The sequence below is a fragment of the Schistocerca cancellata genome, chromosome 5 (assembly GCF_023864275.1).
Source record: "Schistocerca cancellata isolate TAMUIC-IGC-003103 chromosome 5, iqSchCanc2.1, whole genome shotgun sequence".
Lineage (NCBI taxonomy): Eukaryota > Metazoa > Arthropoda > Insecta > Orthoptera > Acrididae > Schistocerca > Schistocerca cancellata.
Window position 1 is genome coordinate 153,816,779 of NC_064630.1, and position 23,165 is coordinate 153,839,943.

The 23,165-nt window shown below is 38.8% G+C and overlaps 1 protein-coding gene across 1 annotated transcript in view; it reads left to right on the forward strand.

Annotated features, from left to right (window-relative positions):
• Window positions 1-7,351, forward strand: part of LOC126187418 (transcriptional adapter 2B-like) — a 111,266-nt gene extending 103,915 nt beyond the window's left edge. The window contains exon 12 of the mRNA XM_049928489.1: window positions 5,755-7,351. Within this exon, the coding sequence (XP_049784446.1) occupies window positions 5,755-5,868 (114 nt within the window). The 3' untranslated portion in view covers window positions 5,869-7,351. The remainder of the gene's footprint in view (window positions 1-5,754) is intronic.
• The last annotated feature ends 15,814 nt before the right edge of the window (window positions 7,352-23,165 follow it).

Sequence of the window (23,165 nt, forward strand, 5' to 3'; positions counted from 1 at the left end):
AGGAAAGAGGAAAGGAGAGGGAAAGACGAAAGGATGTGGGTTTTAAGGGAGAGGGTAAGGAGTCATTCCAGTCCCGGGAGCAGAAAGACTTACCTTAGGGGGGAAAAAGGGACGGGTATACACTCGCGCGCGCACACACACACATATCCATCCACACATATACAGACACAAGCAGACATCATCTTTGTTTTTAGGTATATTTTTCCTACGTGGAATGTTTCCTTCTATTATAACTGGAGACTATCCTACCAATACATCACTGATGTGATTACAGTGGCCACATGAAGCAATTCAGCAGTTTCCAATGCAGCTTCCAGCTGTTTGCACACAACAGTCAGCTTCTTCAGCAAGATGCCTCAACAGCCACAATCCCTCATTATCATCGGTTTTCCAGTCCAGTTGCCCAGATGTGGTTTAAGGGTGCTCTCCACTTGTATCTGTCCACATAACCATTCTTTCCTCATGACTTTTTTTCCAGGTTTTTTTCCTATATCCTCCTTCACATGGTCCAACCATCTCTTTCTTGATCCTCCTACAAGTCACATCTGTGTATAGCCATTGTTGTGCTTTCCTTTCCTTGTCCATTCGTTTGCCTCCAAACCATCTCAAAGAGGTCCTTGTTACTGTTTCTTTCAAGGATGTGTACACTTCAGCTTCTTCCTAATTTTTTTGTTTCTTACCTTATCCTTTCTAGTTTTCCAACCATAATTTGTAAGAAATTAATTTCTACAGCTCACGGTTCATTGTTGATCTGTGTGGTGGTTGTTCAGGTTTCTAAGCCATTTCATGTTATGGAGATAAAGTATGACTGAAGGAGAGTCTGTTTTGATCTTAAAGCGACTTGCTGATTCCACAGTAGATTCCGAACTACATGATAGAACTGAGCTGATTTTTTAGTTTGGTTATTGATGTGCTATCACTTGAAATGATCCACTCAAGATATATCTATTGGTCTACTATTTCCAGCTGTATATCTAGCAGCTTCATATTTCCTGTTTTGCTCTGCCTAGCGTGTCTTACCCTGAAAACTGCACCTGGGGTTAGTGATTGCAAAGAGAAAGGAATAAAGAAATTAAAAGCACTAAGTACAGCCAAAAACTATACTCCATACAACGAGAGAGGAGTCTTGGCAGCTGGTAGCACTGTTGCTAGCTTTTAACCACAAAGTGCCAAAAGATTGCCTTCAGTATTGTCTGACAGTCATTGTTACCTAGAACTATATCAACGCTGTCAGTTACACATAAATGTATATCACGTTATGGAACTGCTCACAGTAGATGTACAAAATAGGAGTACAAAGGTCACTTTAACTGTCAGGGAACTTCTTTTGCTGTTCAGACTACAGTTGCTTCTTACGTCCAAATGGGAGCGTATAAAAAATCTGAACTACACGCACAGTACTTTATCGTTCTGGTAACTAGTGCTGGTGCTTTGGAATCTGGAACACTAAATTTATCTAGGATTAAGGGAATAAGCTTTTATGCATCCATCAGTGACATGAATTAGGCTGGGTGAACTAGTGAAAAAGTGTGAAGTTGTGGCTGAGAAAGAACTGTCCTGCTCATTCTTGTCCAGTCACTTCTACAAAAAGCTTCTCACTACTTACCAGTCTGCATAAGCTCTGTTGCTTTCTTCAGCATGGCTGCATGTCAGAACAAACAGATATGTAGCTTTTACTAGGAACTTGGGTAAACTAACATAAGAAAGACATAGATCAATTTTTAAGATGATATCATTTATCTGGCACAACATCATGTCCCAAGTTTGAAGAACATTCAGCGCATAAAAACATAACTTTGCCAAGCACAGTAAATTCAGGCATATTATTAGATCTGATACAGATATATATGTAACTTAGTACAAGTCTACACATTGCTCATTGCCTTACACATCACTATCAGAAAATATTACTCATTATGGACCTGCTGGCAAGAACTAGTGTGAGAAATGAGTCAATGGTTTTAGTTTATACTGAAATAATGTTTGCATATCACTGTAGTATAGTTAAGAAACAAATAAGTGTTTCCCAGAGATATGCTTCTTATTGTCATTGGCTTTAGTTAGTAATTAGCAATAAGTATTGACAGTTTGGGCTGACATTGGTATCCTTTAATAGTGACACTAGAAGATATTTATTTTCCCATTTCAGTGGCCACCTCACTCCACTGTTCTCTTGCAGCCAGCCACCTGTTGCTGAACTGAGGCACCTCTCACATGGGCATGTGGGAATGAATGGGACAGTAAAGGCATAAAGTAACAAGCACTGTTAAACTGAAATAATAAAAAAAGAAAACAAAATGGTGCAAGCTCTGTGATAGAGACATCACCATCTCCATCCAAAGCAAATTAAAGTCAAACTACATAAAAATGTAAGAGTGGGGAACACAGTATGTGATAGCAGATTTATTGGGGAAACTCTAAAGAAACATAATTCATTTGTGAAGGGTGTTACTTAAAGAATCCTTGTCTGACTTGTTTATCAGTCTGGAATGTTAATGGAGTAGATGTGTTTGTTTATTCACTGTGATAGTGCAGCAGAACCATTTAACAGAGTCTGTGGAAAATACTGTAAGGAGTCTCTCAGACTTTTAATAGTAAGTACAAATCAAGAAACAATTTTGTTACCTTAAATAAATCCTTGGGTAACAGAAGAAATATTGAATTTAATTGATGAAAGGAGAAAATATAAAAATGCAGTAAATGAAGCAGGCAAAAAGGAATACAAACATCTCAAAAATGAAATCGACAGGAAGTGCAAAATGGCTAAGCAGGGATGGCTAGAGGACAAATGTAAGGATGTAGAGGCTTGTCTCACTAGGGGGAAGATAGATACTGCCTACAGGAAAATTAAAGAGACCTTTGGAGAGAAGAGAACCACTTGTACGAATATCAGGAGCTCAGATGGCAACCCAGTTCTAAGCAAAGAAGGGAAAGCAGAAAGGTGGAAGGAGTATATAGAGGGTTTATACAAGGGCGATGTACTTGAGGACAATATTATGGAAATGGAAGAGGATGTAGATGAAGATGAAATGGGAGATAAGATACTGCGTGAAGAGTTTGACAGAGCACTGAAAGACCTGAGTCAAAACAAGGCCCCGGGAGTAGACAACATTCCATTAGAACTACTGATGGCCTCAGGAGAGCCTGTCATGACAAAACTCTACCATCTGGTGAGCACGATGTATGAGACAGGCGAAATACCCTCAGACTTTAAGAAGAATATAATAATTCCAATCCCAAAGAAAGCAGGTGTTGACAGATGTGAAAGTTACCGAACTATCAGTTTAATAAGTCACAGCTGCAAAATACTAACGCGAATTCTTTACAGACGAATGGAAAAACTGGTAGAAGCCGACCTCGGGGAAGATCAGTTTGGATTCCGTAGAAATGTTGGAACACGTGAGGCAATACTGACCTTACGACTTATCTTGGAAGAAAGATTAAGAAAAGGCAAACCTACGTTTCTAGCATTTGTAGACTTAGAGAAAGCTTTTGACAATGTTAACTGGAATACTCTCTTTCAAATTCTGAAGGTGGCAGGGGTGAAATACAGGGAGCGAAAGGCTATTTACAATTTGTACAGAAACCAGATGGCAGTTATAAGAGTCGAGGGGCATGAAAGGGAAGCAGTGGTTGGGAAAGGAGTGAGACAGGGTTGTAGCCTCTCCCCGATGTTATTCAATCTGTATATTGAGCAAGCAGTAAAGGAAACAAAAGAAAAATTCGGAGCAGGTATTAAAATTCATGGAGAAGAAGTAAAAACTTTGAGGTTCGCCGATGACATTGTAATTCTGTCAGAGACAGCAAAGGACTTGGAAGAGCAGTTGAACGGAATGGACAGTGTCTTGAAAGGAGGATATAAGATGAACATCAACAAAAGCAAAACGAGGATAATGGAATGTAGTCAAATTAAGTCGGGTGATGCTGAGGGAATTAGATTAGGAAATGAGACACTAAAAGTAGTAAAGGAGTTTTGCTATTTAGGGAGTAAAATAACCGATGATGGTCGAAGTAGAGAGGATATAAAATGTAGACTGGCAATGGCAAGGAAAGCGTTTCTCAAGAAGAGAAATTTGTTAACATCGAACATAGATTTAGGTGTCAGGAAGTCGTTTCTGAAAGTATTTGTATGGAGTGTAGCCATGTATGGAAGTGAGACATGGACGATAACTAGTTTGGACAAGAAGTGAATAGAAGCTTTTGAAATGTGGTGCTACAGAAGAATGCTGAAGATAAGGTGGGTAGATCACGTAACTAATGAGGAGGTATTGTATAGGATTGGGGAGAAGAGAAGTTTGTGGCACAACTTGACTAGAAGAAGGGATCGGTTGGTAGGACATGTTTTGAGGCATCGAGGAATCACAAATTTAGCATTGGAGGGCAGCGTGGAGGGTAAAAATCGTAGAGGGAGACCAAGAGATCAATACACTAAGCAGATTCAGAAGGATGTAGGTTGCAGTAGGTACTGGGAGATGAAGAAGCTTGCACAGGGTAGAGTAGCATGGAGTGCTGCATCAAACCAGTCTCAGGACTGAAGACCACAACAACAACAACAAATAAATCTCGTTGGTAAAATTTTAGATGTTCAAATTTATACAAAGATTATTGTTCCTGCACAACTTAATGAATGCCATCTGAAAGGGGTGGTGGTGGCCCTATAGTGCATCGTGTGGAAACTAATGCTAAATGGGGGTGGGGGGTGAAGTACAAATATAGAGGCAGGTTCCATTAATCATTTCTGTGCAGCACACTTGTTCATTTAGTAGTAACAGGGAAGTAAACCAAAAGATGCTCTGTCATCGTGGTTGTTTTTCCTGCTAAACGGTTTCAATAATGTATGTTTTCTGCTGAAATCTTAGGCATCTGAAACATGTCTACTCTGTTTTTAATGGCGTGTGACATCTGCAGTATATATTTATTATTTGCACATTGATATGTGGTTTGATGGTTAAGTTTCTAGACTAGAAGTCACAAGTGGTCTAAGAATTTTTTCAGTCATTTATTGCTTCTTTCACAATGATTTTACTAAGTTGAAAGGTCAGAGGAAGGCAAGGACATATGGACCTAAGTATGATGATGTGTATCGAAGCACTGGTGTTCATGCCAACCTTCAGGTTGAGAACAACTTTAATTTTACTTGTATATTCATTTGCTTTCCACACATCACTTGTAACTGTAGCTGATGACCCTTTTTGTGTATAAATCTACGATAAGTTGTGAAACAAATCATTAGTGCAGATAGTAGTAATCCTTTGATTTGATGACTCCAAAAAGAATAATTTATTTTCCAGAACTTAATATTCACACATGCTATAATTTGCTCTTCCTGTGAGTCATATTGTACTTAAATCATGTGGACATGATTTTTGCTGTATTTAGTGGTAACTCATTATCCATATCATAATACAAGAGAAATTGAAGTTTGTGTAGCGTGTTCTAAAGTTAAAGATGAAGAATGTAATGTGTGATTCAGCACAGTAATTGCTTTTAACTTTTTGTTTTATAGTAGGTGCATAAAAGGTTGCATGTAACAGTACCTTCTGCACATTAAATATTAAGTGATAGTGAATCTGTACTAAACAGAAACACAAACCTGAAAGATACTGCAGATTTTAAGTGTTATGTTAAAAGCTGCTAGAATTTTATTAAAATGTGTAACTGATCCTATATTGTTAGTTACTATTCTATTGTGACTCTTGAAATTACTTCACAATATTTAATTCTTTAATTTTAAAGGAAGTTTTTAATCCACAGGAACATGGGAGAAAGGGAGCAAAGAAGGAAGACTTTTTATCTAGTGAAAATTCTGGCCCAGAGACCCAGATCTTACATTACCTTGTTAATAGTGGCTGGATCACTGCCCGCTAAATAATCTTCGTTTAATAAGGGTACAGTTGTGGACCATAATTAAAACATAATGTGATTAAGTGAAGTAGGCCATCTTTCTCTTCCTTTCAACGTATGTCCACTGTTGTTGGCTTATGCATAGACCACTGAACATATATTTACTGTGTACATATATGAACTATGTAATCAGAAGCATTTGGTGATCTCAGCTACCTTTTATTAGCTCATGTAGTACAATTCTTATTAAGTCATTGGCTAGGGGGAGAAATGCACCAAATATTTCTTTCATAGTTATTTTTGATATGCATATTGTCTGTAAGTGTACAGTGTAAAGCTAACGTATAAATATTACCAACTATCAGTAAATAAACCAAATGAAATTTCGTAAATAAGGCAGAGAGAAATCAGTGCCGTTAATTAAAATATTATGTACTTTCTGTACATAATAGCTTCAGTGATTTCACCTTTTAAACAAAAGCCAAATTGTAAAAATAGAGGGACAGGCAGAAGTATAATGCTTTTGGTAGCAGGCCTTCATCTTTCTTTATTTCTTTGCAGATTCTTTGCAACACTGATTGTTTAAACAATAGGAAGCTATTTAATTTACTTTAGATTGTATGAGTTGTCCATTTCTTTATGGTCAATATTGATTCCTCATACATGAATTTTGTGATATTTGATGTGGAAACATGTAAGAACTTGGTTGTATATAGTGTACCTGAAATGTGTTGTATATATTTTGTGGAGTTGCAGTTCAGAATATGTTCATTATGTTGTTGTGCAATCACTTCAAAGATAAAAAATTGTCAGTATGTTATTAAACAACTAATAGTTCCATAAATGCTATGTAGTGACAGTTTGCAGTTGTTCTAATATTCTGGCTCTTATGCATCTGTTTTGCATTTATAATGCATGAAGTAATGCAGTTTTTTGGTAATCAGAGAAAGTACAATGTTTTGTGAAAAAATTCATTATCAAGCTATGGCTAAAATGATAACACTGTAAAAATGTTACGAAAATCAAGTGAATAGTGGGCTTCATGTAGTTACAGTCACATGCCCTTATTACAATCTTAATTTCATGTGTAACTCTGTAATATCTAGTCCAAGTACCATCTCCTAGTTCTGTAAGTTTAATTTAAATTTATAGACAGTATGCTCTGTCATTAAAAACTTTTACCTCAATGCTGCTTGTTAGTGTCATTGTCAAAGTATACAAATATTATAGGAAAAAGACTTTAAAGCTCTAGATGAAATGTGAAATGAAGTCTGTGACAATACCAATACAATCTGCTGAGCTGTTTCAGAAATGTATTGCTCTTTTTTGAGTTTGTGGAGTACAAGTTTGAATCATGGCTTCACCTGGAAATATGACATTTTAGCTTCTACTATATAAATGGAATTAATTTAGATCCAATTTGTGGCATTTTGTGTAAGAAATATCACATTGTTATCAATTATATATTTGCCAGAAGTGATCAAAATAGTAAAAATTCTTAACAATATTGAACTTGGCATGATGCAAATATAGTTGTTTATTATGGCATAGAAATTGACTTGATTTTTTAAAGTTTTTCACTTTTTGTATTACCACCACCATTAGACATTGATTATATGCCATGCCTCGTGGCAAAGCACTATGAATTAGTCTTAGATGGCTAAACACTCAATTTTTGGTTAAGAAATTATTGTTCTGCTTGCTGGTTAGAAGTCCCATGTAACATGTAGTAATGCATCAATCTCTCTGAACAGTAAAATTAGTGCACTCCTGTAAATCAGTTGATAAGTAAGCAAGCTATTAAACAGTGAGTTACATAAAAGTCTTCTGCTCCATACTTACAGGGAAAAACTGCAAATTCATCTTTCTTTTGCTTCCTTTCCAATTCTATAAATACTGAACAGGCTTGCAATTTGCCAGTAACACCTGGAATTCTCAAGAGTGTTCGTTTTACCTTGCAGTGTCAGGTAGAAATTTTTGTTATTATTTTTTTGAATTATTTTAAACATCTAGTTCCACAGGAGCAAACTGAGGAGCAAATCTCCGTGGTCATGGAATTAGTCAGTATGTGCAATTAACATCATAAAAGTTAATAGAAAAAATTACACAAATCCTATTCAGAGAACAAGCTGCTGAGTATACACTGATCAGCCAGAACATTATCACCACTGACAGAGTATCGATATAAACCCATCCAGGTGATAGGAGTGTCACCTGCCGAGGAATGACTGCTAGTCAGACACATGCACAGTGCATGTAGTATCAGTGAGCGTGCTGTCCCAGTGTAGAATGGGGAAGGCGCATGATCTATCAGAGTTTGACCAAGTGCAGACTGTGATGGCCCAGAGGCTCGGCATGAGTGTTTGAGGAGTGCTGTGGTGAGTGTCTTCAACACATGGTGAAACCAAGTTGAAACCATGTCCAGATGTCATGGGGTTGGGCGGCCACCCCTCATTACAGATGTCATATGTCGTAGGCTGGGCAGACAAGTAAAACAGGACAGGTGGCAAAATGTGGCAGTACTAACATTAGACTTAAATGCTGGGCAGAGTATAAGTGTGTCTGAACACACAGTGCACCAGACCCTCCTAATGATAAGCCTGCATATCCGATGACCCAATGTTACCATCATGACACTGGCAACTTTGATGGATATGGGCAAGTGACCATCAGCGCCAGATGTTGGCTCATTGGTAGAGCTTTGCGTGGTTTGATGAATCCTGATACCTTGTTCATCATGCTGATGGGAGGGCATAAATCCATCATCTTCCAGGAAAACAGCTCCTTGACACTTGTACTGTGGGACCGAGTCAAGCTGGCGTCAGCTCCGTTATGCTCTGGGAAATATTCACGTGGAGCATCCATGGTTCAAGTGGAGCTCTTGCAGGACACCATGACACCCAAGGAATACTGGTTGCAGGCTATGTACCCCCTTCATGATCATCATGTCTCCCAATGGCAGTGTCATTTTTCAGCAAGATAATGCGCCATGTCATAAGGCCAGGAGTGTGATAGTGATTTGAGGAACACAGTGGCAAGTTCCAATAGAGGTACTGGCAACTCAACTCACCAGATCTAAACTTGATCGAACACATCATGGATGTGATTGAACATGGCGTCAGAGCTGATCCCCCCCCCCCCCCCCCCCCCCCTTCCCCCGAGAATTTATGTGAATGAAGTGACTTTTGTGTGGTTCTGGCTGATTAGTGTATATTATTAAAAAAAAAAAAAAAAAACAGCAATATAGCACAGGAATTAGCTTAATTTCTTTCCCAGGAGGTCCCTGACAGAATAGAACGAATGAGCCAGGAGGAAGCTCTTCAGTTTAAGTTTGACAGTACGATGATTAATGCTAAGAGTTTTTAGTTGTGGTAGCTTGTTAAAAATCTATGCAGCAGAATACTCTACACCTTTCTGCATGCAAGTCAAGTTGGGTACCATCCAGATGCGGATTGGATTTCTGCCAAGAATTAACTGTGTCAAAGTTGCTAATTCTTGGAAACAAGGTCATATTGTTACAACAAATGACTGTAAAGACAATATTATTGGGAGGCCAATGTCAGAATTCCCAGACTGCTGAACTGGGATTGACAAGAGTTTCACAAACTTACACTACATATTGCTCCAACTGCCCATTTCTGAGCCAAAAGTACCCTTCATTAGTGGGAAGATTACTCCAGAACGTAATGCTGTATGACATAAATGAGTGAAAATAAGCAAAGTAGACTAATTTTTGAGTTGGACTTGTTGATTGCAGACACTGTTCTGATGGTAAATGAAGCAGCACTCAGTTTTTGAACAAGATCCTGAGCATTGGCTTTCCATGACAACATACCATCCATCAGAACACCTAGGGATTGGGATTGTATGCCCAGTATGTGCAATCAAAATGTCAGTTTGTTTCAGACAATGAATTTAGCACAGTGGGCTTGTATCAGTCTTACTTACATTGCATTGTAGTGACCGCTGTTTGAAACGTGTTCCTTTGAGGATTCATTATAAATGCAGGCAATAATTTCAAAAGCCAAAAAAGAAGCAAGAACTTATAATTGCATTGTTACCATACAGAAGCACAAATATAACAAATCTCTCAGGCACACAGGTAAAAATCTGTTGAGGAGAAAATCATAATGCTGAGAAAAAAATTTGCAACACCAAGAAAGAGCTGTTTAACATAAACAAAAGTTGATAGGCATATTTCTATATCTGTAAGATTTCTATTCAGATTTTGTACCCGTGAATAGTTACCTTTGAGGCTGGATATCGTGAGTTGATGTTAGTAAAGAATGCATTTAAGGTGACAGAGACACCATCATCACTATCTCACTGAGTCATGTAATAGGGCTACGAGAAGCTGGATGTTCCTTCAACGATATTGCAGAAAGACTTGGCAGGAATGTAGTGGCTGTACATAATTGCTGGCAGTGATGGTTGCGAGAATGCACAAATGCAAGGAAATAGGGCTCCAGATGGCCATGTGGCACTACTGAGGGGGAAGACCATTGTCTTAAGCATATGGCTGTGGCGGATCATTCTGTATCTGCAGCAACAATTTGAGCAGCAGTTGGCACCACAGGGACACAATGAACTGTTATAAACTGGTTACTTCAAGTACAGCTCCGAGCACGACACCCTGTAGCATCCATTCCACTGACTACAAACCACTGCCATTTGCAACTTACGTGGTGTCAAGCTCCAGCCCATTGGAGGGCAGAGTGGAGGTCTTCTGATGAAATGTGAACCTGCCTTGGTGCCATTGATGGCTGTGGTTTGGTTAGACTCAGGCTCGTTAACGGCATGCAACCAACCTCTCTGCATCCTAGACGCACTGCACCTACATCTGGAATTATGGTTTGGGATGCAGTTATGTAAGACAGCAGGAGCACTCTCATGGTGGTCCCACACACCCTGACTGCAAATTTGTATGCCATGATTCGACCTGTTGTGCTGTCATTCATGAACAGCATTCCTCAGGGAGTATTCTAACAGGACAACACTTGGCCACGTACCTCTGTTGTAACCCAATGTACTGTACAGTGTTGACATGTTGCCTTGGACTGCTCGATCACTGGATCTGTCTCCAATTGAGAAGATAAGAGACATCATCGGATGACATCTCCAGCATCATCCACAACCAGCCTTAACCATCACTGTGTTGACCGACCAAGTGCAATGAGCGGCATGGAGCTCCATCCCAAAAACTGACATTTCGGCACCTGTACAACACAATGCATGCTCACAGTCAACATTCTGACATTTGCGCAAGTTATTAATGTACTAGCATTTTACATTTGCAATGACGTATCTCGTGCTTGCATTAACTTGTGATGTTAATTGATTAAATTGTTACCTAGACAAATGTATTCCTGAGACTTCATTACTCTACATTAATAATTTTTTTGGTGTTGCAATATTTTGGACCAGAACTAGGTCATATATTTTCTGCCTCTTGGTGAAGATTCTCTCATGTGCAGTAGGCTGGAAACAGTGAAGCATATGTTGAACAGTCTTCTTCTGCACAGTCATACCGAATGTTTTTTTGGTGTCGCACCATCCTACAAGATTAACCCTTGATCTGTCAACTTATGATCCCAGCTTATAAAGAGCCAGTTGTCTTTGTTGCTAGTGAGTGATGTTCTAAAAATCTTTTCCTACCCAAGAGGATGGGTGGCCTTAGGTCATCTTTTTGTAATCTGACTTGCAACAATAGTTCTAAGTTCTTCTGATGTTGTGTAGTGATTCAAGAATTTCTGTGTATTCTAGAACCTCTGTCTTCTACTGTCTCAAACACATGATATTCTAGATAGGAGTGTGGGATGGTAGAATCCTACCCACTGCGCGTCACGTGTTTGTGTCTGCAGGTTTAAAGTCAGTCGCAAGAAGAAAGTAGACAGAGCGGTCGAACAGCATCGACAAGTACTTGTCGGACAATCCATGGATGTGTTAGTGAGTATGTATGGAAGAACGATGGAATCTATATGCAGCTCTGTGCCTGTTGTGTCACTGACTATTGTTATGTGAAAGATGAACAGTTGAAAAAGAAATCTTGTGGACTCTTAATCCAGCCTTGTTATAGGGAAGACCTATTTTATGATTCATGTAGAGTAGTGTCATGGTTATTAAGCCAACTCTTTTATAAATGTAATTACATTTGTTTCTGACGTTGGATGGAGCGAATGACTTACTGTAAGCTATATACATATGTGGAAAGCGAGAATTTTATTCTCTATGGAGTTCAAATATACCGTTGGTTGATGTATCATGGTTCATGTCTCTACTTATTTCACAAGTAGAAAGAGAGGCTTAAATATTTCTGTACCTAGCATCATTCTGTGGAGAAGAAGTCAAGAGGGTTTTCCAGCAGCCAGCTAGCTAGCAAAGAAGATCAGCTGCGAATGTCAAGTAAGTCACCTTGTATAAGAGAAGTGGGAAGTTTGTACGTCTACTTCATGCGCTTTAAATCGGCGTCAAAAACGTTAGAACGTGGCAACCTATGTTAAAGGGCCCGAGAAAACGGGAATTTCAAGTCAAAAACTAGAGAAGAAGTTGTTACGTGTTGCCCTAGCAGCCAAACATAACACGACAACCGATTTACTCTGAGACATTGGAATATGTTCAAGTATCCAGTGAAGCAAAATTTGAATGAAAAATGGTGAAGACATGGAAAATTCACAACTATAAAACAGCAAAGAAGATTTCGACGCATTTGTCTAAGAAGAAATACGCGTAGAACACTTCAACCAAGAAGATCCAGTGCAGGGAGTATACAGCTCTTGCACCCATCCTGGGTATGCAGACGCGGAAGCCAACTTACATCTGACACCGCCGGCACCAGATGCTGTGCACCGGTGCTGACCTGCCCGTACATCCGCTAACCTATGCAAAGCGACTTGTAGACTGAGTGAGCGTGAAACAGAACTTCATTACTTTAGTTCGAAGTGGTACATACTGTTGATTGAACATTATTGTGTAATTATAGTATTTAAAGTTAGTTTTAAATGCTTACTAGGTCTAAAGCATATAAAAGCATGGGCAGTATACAACGAGTTGAGGACACTCAAGAACCAGCTATCACTATGAAAGTTAGTAAAGAAGTGCCAAACTGGGCTGAGTTGATAAATTTAATTAAAGCTCAGAGTCTGCAATCAAATGCTCAGAATGAGACTATAAGGAAAGAATTAGGCATGGTAAATTCTCAGTTAAGTACCTAGAGTGATGCATTAAATGCTCAGAGGGAAACTCTAAATGCCCAGAGTGAAACTAAATAGTCAAGTGACAAATCTAGGTTTGCTAAATGTTATAGTCAACTCGAAAAGCAAAGAATTTAGTAATCTATGTGAAGGCATAGGTGCACTTAAGACTGAAATGGACACCTTAAACAGTAGAGTAGAAAATTTAAAAATAGATTTAAAGAATGAACTGACTAATTCTGTGACTATTCATGTAGATCAAATGTTTACTGACTTTAGTCATAAACAGAATGACAATTTCCAAGATTTATCAAGAAGGTTAGAATTTAACATTGAGGACAGATGTAATAATGTGGAATCCAAAATTAATGAAAAGTTAGGATCTTTTGAAAATGTGTGCAATGTTAAGTTTAATGCTGTGAAGCAGGGATTGAATTATTTGAAAGAGAATGTAGAGAAGAATAATGAATTAATACCGATTATTCAATTGCAAATTACAGGTGTCAGTACAGGAGTAGATAATGTAGAAAGAAATTTCAATGAGAAAATAATGAACTCTGTTATCATAAATGTAAGTAGCTTGGAGGAACAATTTGAAGAAATTATAGATCAAAAAGTTACCGAGAGAATAACTTCCAGAAAGGTATCGCTTATTCTGTCTTCCAAACTTAGTGATACCAGGAAGGGTATAAACGACTTGTGGAGAGATTCAAGATTATCCAAGATAAAGAAGAATAAAGGATAACATCAGCTAATGTGTGATGTGGTGTTAACTAGTGAAGCTGTGACTGATTTATAGTGGGGGGCTAATTCAGGGTTATCTAGACAATTCCCTAAATTTGAGCCGGACGGAGATGTATAGGGCTATTACAAATGATTGAAGCGATTTCATAAATTCACTGTAGCTCCATTCGTAGACATATGGTCACGGCACACTACAGATAGGTAGAGAAACTCATGAAGTTTTGTTCGGCTGAAGCCGCACTTCAGGTTTCTGCCGCCAGAGCGCTCGAGAGTGCAGTGAGACAAAATGGCGACAAGAGCCGAGAAAGCGTATGTCATGCTTGAAATGCACTCACATCAGTCAGTCATAACAGTGCAACGACACTTCAGGACGAAGTTCAACAAAGATCCACCAACTGCTAACTCCATTCGGCGATGGTATGCGCAGTTTAAAGCTTCTGGATGCCTCTGTGAGGGGAAATCAACGGGTCGGCCTGCAGTGAGCGAAGAAACGGTTGAACGCGTGCGGGCAAGTTTCACGCGTAGCCCGCGGAAGTCGACGAATAAAGCAAGCAGCGAGCTAAACGTACCACAGCCGACAGTTTGGAAAATCTTACGGAAAAGGCTAAAGCAGAAGCCTTACTGTTTGCAATTGCTACAAGCCCTGACACACGATGACAGTCAAGCGCTTTGAATTTTCGGTGCGGTTGCAACAGCTCATGGAAGAGGATGCGTTCAGTGCGAAACTTGTTTTCAGTGATGAAGCAACATTTTTTCTTAATGGTGAAGTGAACAGACACAATGTGCGAATCTGGGCGGTAGAGAATCCTCACGCATTCGTGCAGCAAATTCGCAATTCACCAAAAGTTAACGTGTTTTGTGCAATTTCAGGGTTTAAGGTTTACAGCCCCTTTTTCTGCTGCGAAAAAAACGTTACAGGATACGTGTATCTGGACATGCTGGAAAATTGGCTCATGCCACAACTGGAGACCGACAGCGCCGACTTCATCTTTCAACAGGATGGTGCTCTACCGCACTTCCATCATGATGATCGGCATTTCTTAAACAGGAGATTGGAAAACCGATGGATCGGTCGTGGTGGAGATCATGATCAGCAATTCATGTCATGGCCTCCACGCTCCCCCGACTTAACACCATGCGATTTCTTTCTGTGGCGTTATGTGAAAGATTCAGTGTTTAAACCTCCTCTACCAAGAAACGTGCCAGAACTGCGAGCTCGCATCAACGATGCTTTCGAACTCATTGATGGGGACATGCTGCGCCGAGTGTGGGAGGAACTTGATTATCGGCTTGATGTCTGCCGAATCACTAAAGGGGCACATATCGAACATTTGTGAATGCCTAAACAAACTTTTTAAGTTTTTGTATGTGTGTGCAAAGCATTGTGAAAATATCTCAAATAATAAAGTTATTGTAGAGCTGTGAAATCGCTTCAATCATTTGTAATAACCCTGTATATCCGACCCATTTCTTGAAAAGGTTTAACCAAGCGTTACCAAAAAATTAGGAAGATTCTAAGAAAATCGAATTTGCTGTGGGGTACTTTCTAGGGGAAGCATCAGAAGGGGGAATGGTAAATATTGAGAATATTTCCTCTTGGGAGGACTTTCAAAAGAAATTTAAAGAGAAATACTTGTCTGCCAGTGCCCAAGAAAAGTTGATATCAGATCTATGGGATCCAAAATATTACAATAATACTCGGGTGCTATGTGGAAATATTTCTATTGACATTTAACACGAGCAAAGTATTTAGATAAGCCACTGGAAGAAGAGGGATTGGTACGTATTTTAATTAGACAATTCCCCATCTATGCGAGAAAGGATATCTTATGCAGTGGTTGGAAAACGATAGACGAGTTGTTGTCTTATGTTGATGCACTCGATGCAATAAATAAGGACCGCAAAGAAACTTTACACCAAGGTGGAAGTTCAAACTATAAAAGAAATAGTGGGAATAACTTTAAAAAGCATGAGACAAACTTAGCAAAAGTACACCTCTACAATAAGAAAAGTTGTAAGGATAATTATCAAAAGAAACATCCACATTCAAATTTAAATCCAGTAACTTATCAAGAGTTTGCACCGAGTAACCTAAAAACACAAAATGGGAATGTAGTACCACGTTACGGTTACCAATCCATAATTAGTAGTAACGAGGAAAACGTTGTTCGACCTGGATCTAGGGCTGGGGCCCAGGTCGTGGAGATGCATTAAGAGATCTTGTTCCGTACAAGTATGTTAATTTTACACACAAAATACCCTCAACCTGTGATAGCAGAGACAGTGGAAAATTCCGAGGTTAACATATTTATAGATTCAGGGAGTGAGGTATCACTCCTCTCAAACACATTCTTTAACTCGATACAGAATAAACAGCACTTACCGCTGTTGCCAGTGACTGGAGTATACATAGTCAGTATAACAGGAACAAAAAGTAAACTTGTGAAATATGAAACTAAAGTGAACTGCAGTTCAGTTGAGAATATTAATAGAGAAGTACAGTTTGTTTTGGTAAAGGGGACAGTAGATGTTGGACACTATTTGTGACACATACAGTAGTTACCTTGGAAAACAATTTTCACCAAAAACTGATAATATAGATCAAGGAGCACGTAGGACTGATATACAAGACAAAATTAATGAAGCCCTAATATTAACCGATCAACAAAGGCAAGATTTATATAAAATTTTAATGGACTATGAAGTATTGTTTTCTGACTGTCCGGGTAACATCAGCTACTATATCTGTAAGCTCAAAATCAAGGATGACACTCCATTTTTTTGTAAACCGTAACCAATACCAGTGAGTTTGAAGAAGTGGTTAGGGATGAAATCAACAAAATGATTGATAATATTATTATACAACGAAGTTCCAGCATAATAAATAATCCTCTAGTCATGGTAAAGAAAGCTACAGGCAGGGTACGATTAATTTTAGACGCTCGTACATTGAATCGACATATAGAGACAGAGAGAGACTGACCGATTAATATTGACGAATTGTTATCCAAATTTGAAAAGGCAAGGTTCTTTAGCACAATGGATTTCACTGTGGGATATTGGCAAAATTACATCCAGAATCCAAAAAGTATACAGCATTTTTGTTGGATGGGAAATCATATCATTTCAATGTATTGTCATTCGGACTTAATATCTTTGTGTCTGTATTTATATGTGCGTTAGATGAAACACTAGGGAGAGATTTATTGAAGGATTTGATAATATACATAGACGATAGCCTAATAATATCACCTACTTGGGAGGAACATTGTCTAACCTTGCGCAAGACTGAAAAAATTTAAAGATAAAGGTATTACGATGAATCTGTCGAAATCGTTTTTGCCCGCCAAGAACTTAAGTTCTTAGGTCATATTATAGGGGTACAGGGTATTAGACCGGGCCAGGAATGCATCAAAGCTATAAAAGAAAGTCCACACCCCAAGGATGTGAGACAATTAAAAGGATTTGTAGGTATGGCCTGATACTATCGACGGTACATACAAGGGCAAGAACTAAATGACCCAAAAATTTTATGTTTGTTAGAAAAGGGAGTACAATGGACTTGGGATCAAAGTGCAAATAATGTGCTGGAAAACGTTAAAAGAGCTCTTGTTGAACCACCCATATTACGTCATCCAGTTATGGGTGAACCATTTAAATTGTCAACAGATACGTCTGATTATGGTTTTGCTGCCGAATTGTTCCAAGGAGAATGGGATGCAACTAATGTAGAACACAGAACCAAAGTTTTTGCTAGCTGTAGTCTAAATCAGCATGAGCTAAATTACATAGCTACCAAAAAGGAACTATTGGCAATTGTATGGAGTATTCAAAAATTTCAAACACATGTATGGGGATCAGAAATCCATGTTTATACAGATCATTAGGCTTTATCCTTTCTGATGAGAAGTCGATTATTACGCAGTAGGTTAGTGCGATGGATGCTTTTCCTAAAGGAATACGATATTAAGGTACAATACGTAAAAGGTTCCGAAAATATTGTACCTGATGCTTGTCTAGGCTACCCATAGGAATGGAAGAATTGAAGCATACGGGAGGATCTGGTGTTACTTTTTCCATTAATTTTATGTCAGCAGAATATCTAAACATCAGAGTAAAGGAAATGGCTCAAAGAATAGCAGAAAATATCCATCATGATCCCTATTTCACAAAAATATTTTCTATGTGCATCCGGAACTCATTACCTCCTAATCAATTAGGGAAGTGGAGAATTATAGATCATAACTTGTTTTGGAGAGACAGCGTAACCTCACAGCGTTGGCACTTATGCATTCCGAAGGTAATAGAAGACAAACTTGTGTGGTGCATTCATGTTGTTGTTGTGGTCTTCAGTCCTGAGACTGGTTTGATGCAGCTCTCCATGCTATTCTATCCTGTGCAAGCTTCTTCATCTCCCAGTACATGCTGCAACCTACATCCTTCTGAATCTGCTTAGTGTATTCATCTCTTGGTCTCCCTCTAGGGTTTTTACCCTCCACACTGCCCTCCAATACTAAATTGGTGATCCCTTTATGCCTCAGAACATGTCCTACCAACCGATCCCTTCTAGTCCAGTTGTGCCACAAACTTCTCTTCTCCCCAATCCTATTCAATACCTCATCATTAGTTATGTGATCTACCCATCTAATCTTCAGCATTCTTCTGTAGCACCACATTTCGAAAGCTTCTATTCTCTTCTTGTCCAAACTATTTATCGTCCATGTTTCACTTCCATACATGGCCACACTCCATACAAATACTTTCAGAAATGACTTCCTGACACTTAAATCTATATTCGATGTTAACAAATTTCTCTTCTTCAGAAATGCTTTGCTTGCCATTGCCAGTCTACGTTTTATATCCTCTCTACCTCGACCATCATCAGTTATTTTGCTCCCCAAATAGCAAAACTCCTTTACTACTTTAAGTGTCTCATTTCGTAATCTAATTCCCTCAGCATCACCCGACTTAATTCGACTATATTCCATTATCCTCGTTTTGCTTCTGTTGATGTTCATCTTATATCCTCCTTTCAAGACACTATCCATTCTGTTCAATTGCTCTTCCAAGTCCTCTGCTGTCTCTGACAGAATTACAATGTCATCGGCAAACCTCAAAGTTTTTATTACTTCTCCATGGATTTTAATACCTACTCTGAATTTTTCTTTTGTTTCCTTCACTGCTTGCTCAATATAAAGAGTGAATAACATTGGGGATAGGCTACAACCCTGTCTCACTCCCTTCCCAACCACTGCTTCCCTTGACTCTTATAACTGCCATCTGGTTTCTGTACAAATTGTAAATAGCCTTTCACTCCCTGTATTTTACCCCTGCCACCTTCAGAATTTGAAAGAGAGTATTCCAATCAACATTGTCAAAAGCTTTCTCTAAGTCTAGAATGCTAGAAACGTAGGTTTGCCTTTCCTTAATCTAGCTTCTAAGATATGTCGTAGGGTCAGTATTGCCTCACGTGTTCCAATATTTCTACGGAATCCAAACTGATTTTCCTCGAGGTCAGCTTCTATCAGTTTTTCCAATTGTCTGTGAAGAATTCGCGTTAGTATTTTGCAGCTGTGGCTTATTAAACTGATAGTTTGGTAATTTTCACATCTGTCAACACCTGCTTTCTTTGGGATTGGAATTATTATTTCCTTCTTGAAGTCGGAGGGTATTTCGCCTGTCTCATACATCTTGCTCACCAAATGGTAGAGTTTCATCAGGGCTGGCTCCCCAAGGCCGTCAGTAGTTCTAATGGAATATTGTCTACTCCCGGGGCCTTGTTTCGACTCAGATCTTTCAGTGCTCTGTCAAACTCTTCACACTACATTCATACACTTCGGAATCAAAGGGTATATAACCCATATGAATAAGTATTATTATTTTAAGAAGCTAGGGCATAGAATAGCATCTTTGATTAGAACCTGTGAAATTTGCCAGAATAATTTATTACACAACCTCACAGTGGCAGACTTTTTTGGACCAATTCCACAAGGAAAGGGAGAAGTATCGTATATTATGGTTATCATAGAATGCTGGTCAAAATATGTTAAACTATATTCTATTAAAAAAGTAAATATGCAAACGATTATACACTGTTTACAACAATACATCCTAGAAGTAGGTAAAGCAAAACAGTCTCTTACGCATAATGGATGACAATTTGTGAGTAACGACTTTAGAGAATTCCCAGCATGGGAAGGTATTCAACAAGTGTTAATATCCAATTATAACCGTTATCAAATCCGTGAGAATGAGTAATGAAGGAAATTGTAAAATTATGTCGTACTTACTGACATGAAAAACATACTTCGTGGGCAACAAAAATGAAAGAGTTTGAACTTATCCTAAATGAGTTACCACATTTATCGACTGGGTTGACACCTTTAGAAGTTATAGGAAAACCTTTTATAAGAGAACCTTTAATTAATTGTTTTAATTGGCCTTATCAACCTAGGGTCAATTACAAAGTAAATCAGGAAATACTTTCTAAGAATGTAATTGAAAAGGCACAACTAAGAGTAAGTAATCATAATGAAAAGGCTGTGGAACCTCAGTACCAAGTCGATGACATGGTTCTTATAAAAGAACATCTTCCCAGCTCGACTCTGAAGAAAGAGACTAATAATTTTTTTCAAAAATATGAGGGACCGTACCGGGTACAAACTTTGGTCCATCCTAAGATGTTATTTTTAGTAGATTCCACAACTGGATTAGAGAAAGGGAAATACAATGTAAAGGATGGAAAACTGTATATCCCCCAGGGACATTAACATTCTGAGTTAACGGGCGGAGTGACAACCGTTGGATCCCGAGTTGTTTTCAGTGTTTCTTCCAAAATAGTTTTCTTGCACCTAATTCCTTTAAAATCTAAAACTATCCTATAATCTAATTACTTAAAAAACCGGATATGACCTTAAAATAGAGAACAACTTAAGAGAATCACAGAAAAAAGGTGGTCTCTAGATGAAATAAATTGACTAGAGTATTATATTTGTGGGAAATGTAATGTGATGTGACTAATTGAACAGTTGTTATACCGAAGTGTATAGCTTTTCTATTTTGCATAGAGTATTTTATACCTTTTATGAGATGTGATATAGATGAGAGGTTTTGTATAAATTTTGAAACCGGTAGGTATTGTAGCTAATAGCATGATATATAAGAACAAATAAATCGTGACTAACACAAAACACACATCACACCTTTCAAACAACGCTCACAAACAAGTGTGCCATTTCCGTAGGGTTGCTAGGATTTTCTTCGAGGACCTTGACAGTGAAGGTGGGACAAGTCTGTTCTGTAGGAGACAATTTAACACCGAACCTCCTCCGGCGTCTCACTCAAGTACGAGAGTATTTCGGAAAGTAATGATACACCATACGCCAGAGGAACAGAAGAGTTTTGGCGAGCAAGTTGACAATACTGGTGTTAACGTTGAACCATTAGCTTTCTCCTTGCGGGCGTTCGGCAGTTGAACGTTGCTTCTGGTTGGAGTAGGTCGTGTTTAAAATGGCTGCACCAATTCAGAATCCTGCCAAATACGAAGTGCGCTCTGTCATAAATTTTCTTCATGCAAAAGGTCAGCGACCAGCGAATATTCACAAAGAAATTGTTTCTGTTTATGGTAACATTATGAATCGACAAAATGTAACAAAAGGGGGTCATCATTTCTCTGAAGGTAGGACCGATGTTCATGATGAACAAAGAACAGGTGTGATCTCTGATGCCCTTCTTCAGAGAACGGAGGAAGCAATTCATGCAAACAGACGTCTCACATTGAAAGAATTGCTTCAGATCATACCGGACGTGTCAATGACAGCTCTTTATGACGATGTGACTGCCAAGTTAGGGTACAGGAAATTGTGTGTGCATTGGTTCCAAAACTGTTAACAGAAGAACACAAAAAGAAAAGGATGGGCTTTGTACTCGACTTCCTCACACACTATGCTGAAGCAGGTGATGAGTTCCTTGATCACACTGTGACAGGTGACGAGACGTGGGTTTATCACCATACACCTGAATCCAAGCAACAATCAATGCAATGGCGCCATTCGAATTCACCAAAAGCCAAGAAATGCAAAACGTCGATTTCAGCGAAGAAAATCATGGTTTCTGTTATGTGGGACAGACAAGGCATTCTTCTGTTGGAATTTATGCCTCCTGGAACGACAATTAATGCTGCTGCATATTGCCAAACTTTGAAACGTCTTTGAAGGGCAATTCAAAACACACAGAGTGGAATGCTGACAAGTGAAGTCCGCTTGCATCATGACAACGCTCGGCCTCACACAGCGCTCATAACCAAAGCCTACTCAAACAATTCAAGTGGGACGTAGTGGATCATCTGTCATACAGCCCGGACCTTGCACCCACCGACTTCCATGTCTTCCGTTACTTGAAGTCACATCTTGGTGGAAAATCATTCCACGACGATGAAGAGATCAAAGATGAAGTTGAAATGTGGTTCCGACAACAGGCGGCAACCTTCTATGACTGTGGGATACAAAAGCTTGTGCACCGACTTAACAAATGTTTGGATAACGGGGGTGATTATGTCGAAAAATAACAAATAATCCAGTTAATAAGATGTAACTGACGTTTTCTAAATAAATGTTCTATTTAAGGACTGCGAACCATTGTATCTTTACTTTTTGAAATGCCCTCGTACCTGAGAGGTAGGGATCCTGGGGAAGGGGGCTGGGAAGGGTTTCCTGTCTTTGGGGCTATCTTCTTTCTCTTCTTTGATCCTAGCATCCACATCTATTTTTTCCTTTCTTACTTCTCATTTGAGGACCTGTCTATTTTTTCTCTCATTCCGTATTCATAAACTTCTATCGCTGAAGTTCTTCCTTATTTCTGTGGTTTCTAACCCACATCATATATCTAGATAAGAAGGCCGAAGAATCAGACTACACGAACATACAACCGCATATACACAAGTGTACACTTAGACACAAACATACAATTACAGACTAGAAAGCCTGTCACGATGTGAGAACAAGTGTTGTACGGAAAAATGTGGGTACATCTAGAAATATGCACACAAATGTATGAAGTTATGATGGTTCTACATCGAATATACATAAAAAAGGTGTATATATTCTAAGAAATAGGCATGAGCAAAGAGAGAACGAAAGCAGGAGAGTGGGGAACCGCACTGCTGCTACGGTCGCAGGTTCGAATCCTGCCTCAGGCTTGTACGTGTGCGATGTCCTTAGGTTAGTTAGGTTTAAGTAGTTCTAAGTCTAGGAGACTATGATCTCAGATGTTAAGTCTCATAGTGCTTAGAGCCATTTGCAGCATCTGAAAGCAAGAGAGAATGTTAATTATGCTGATCAATAAGAAATGTCAGTATAATAAATACTCTAATGAATTGAAGGATAGTGG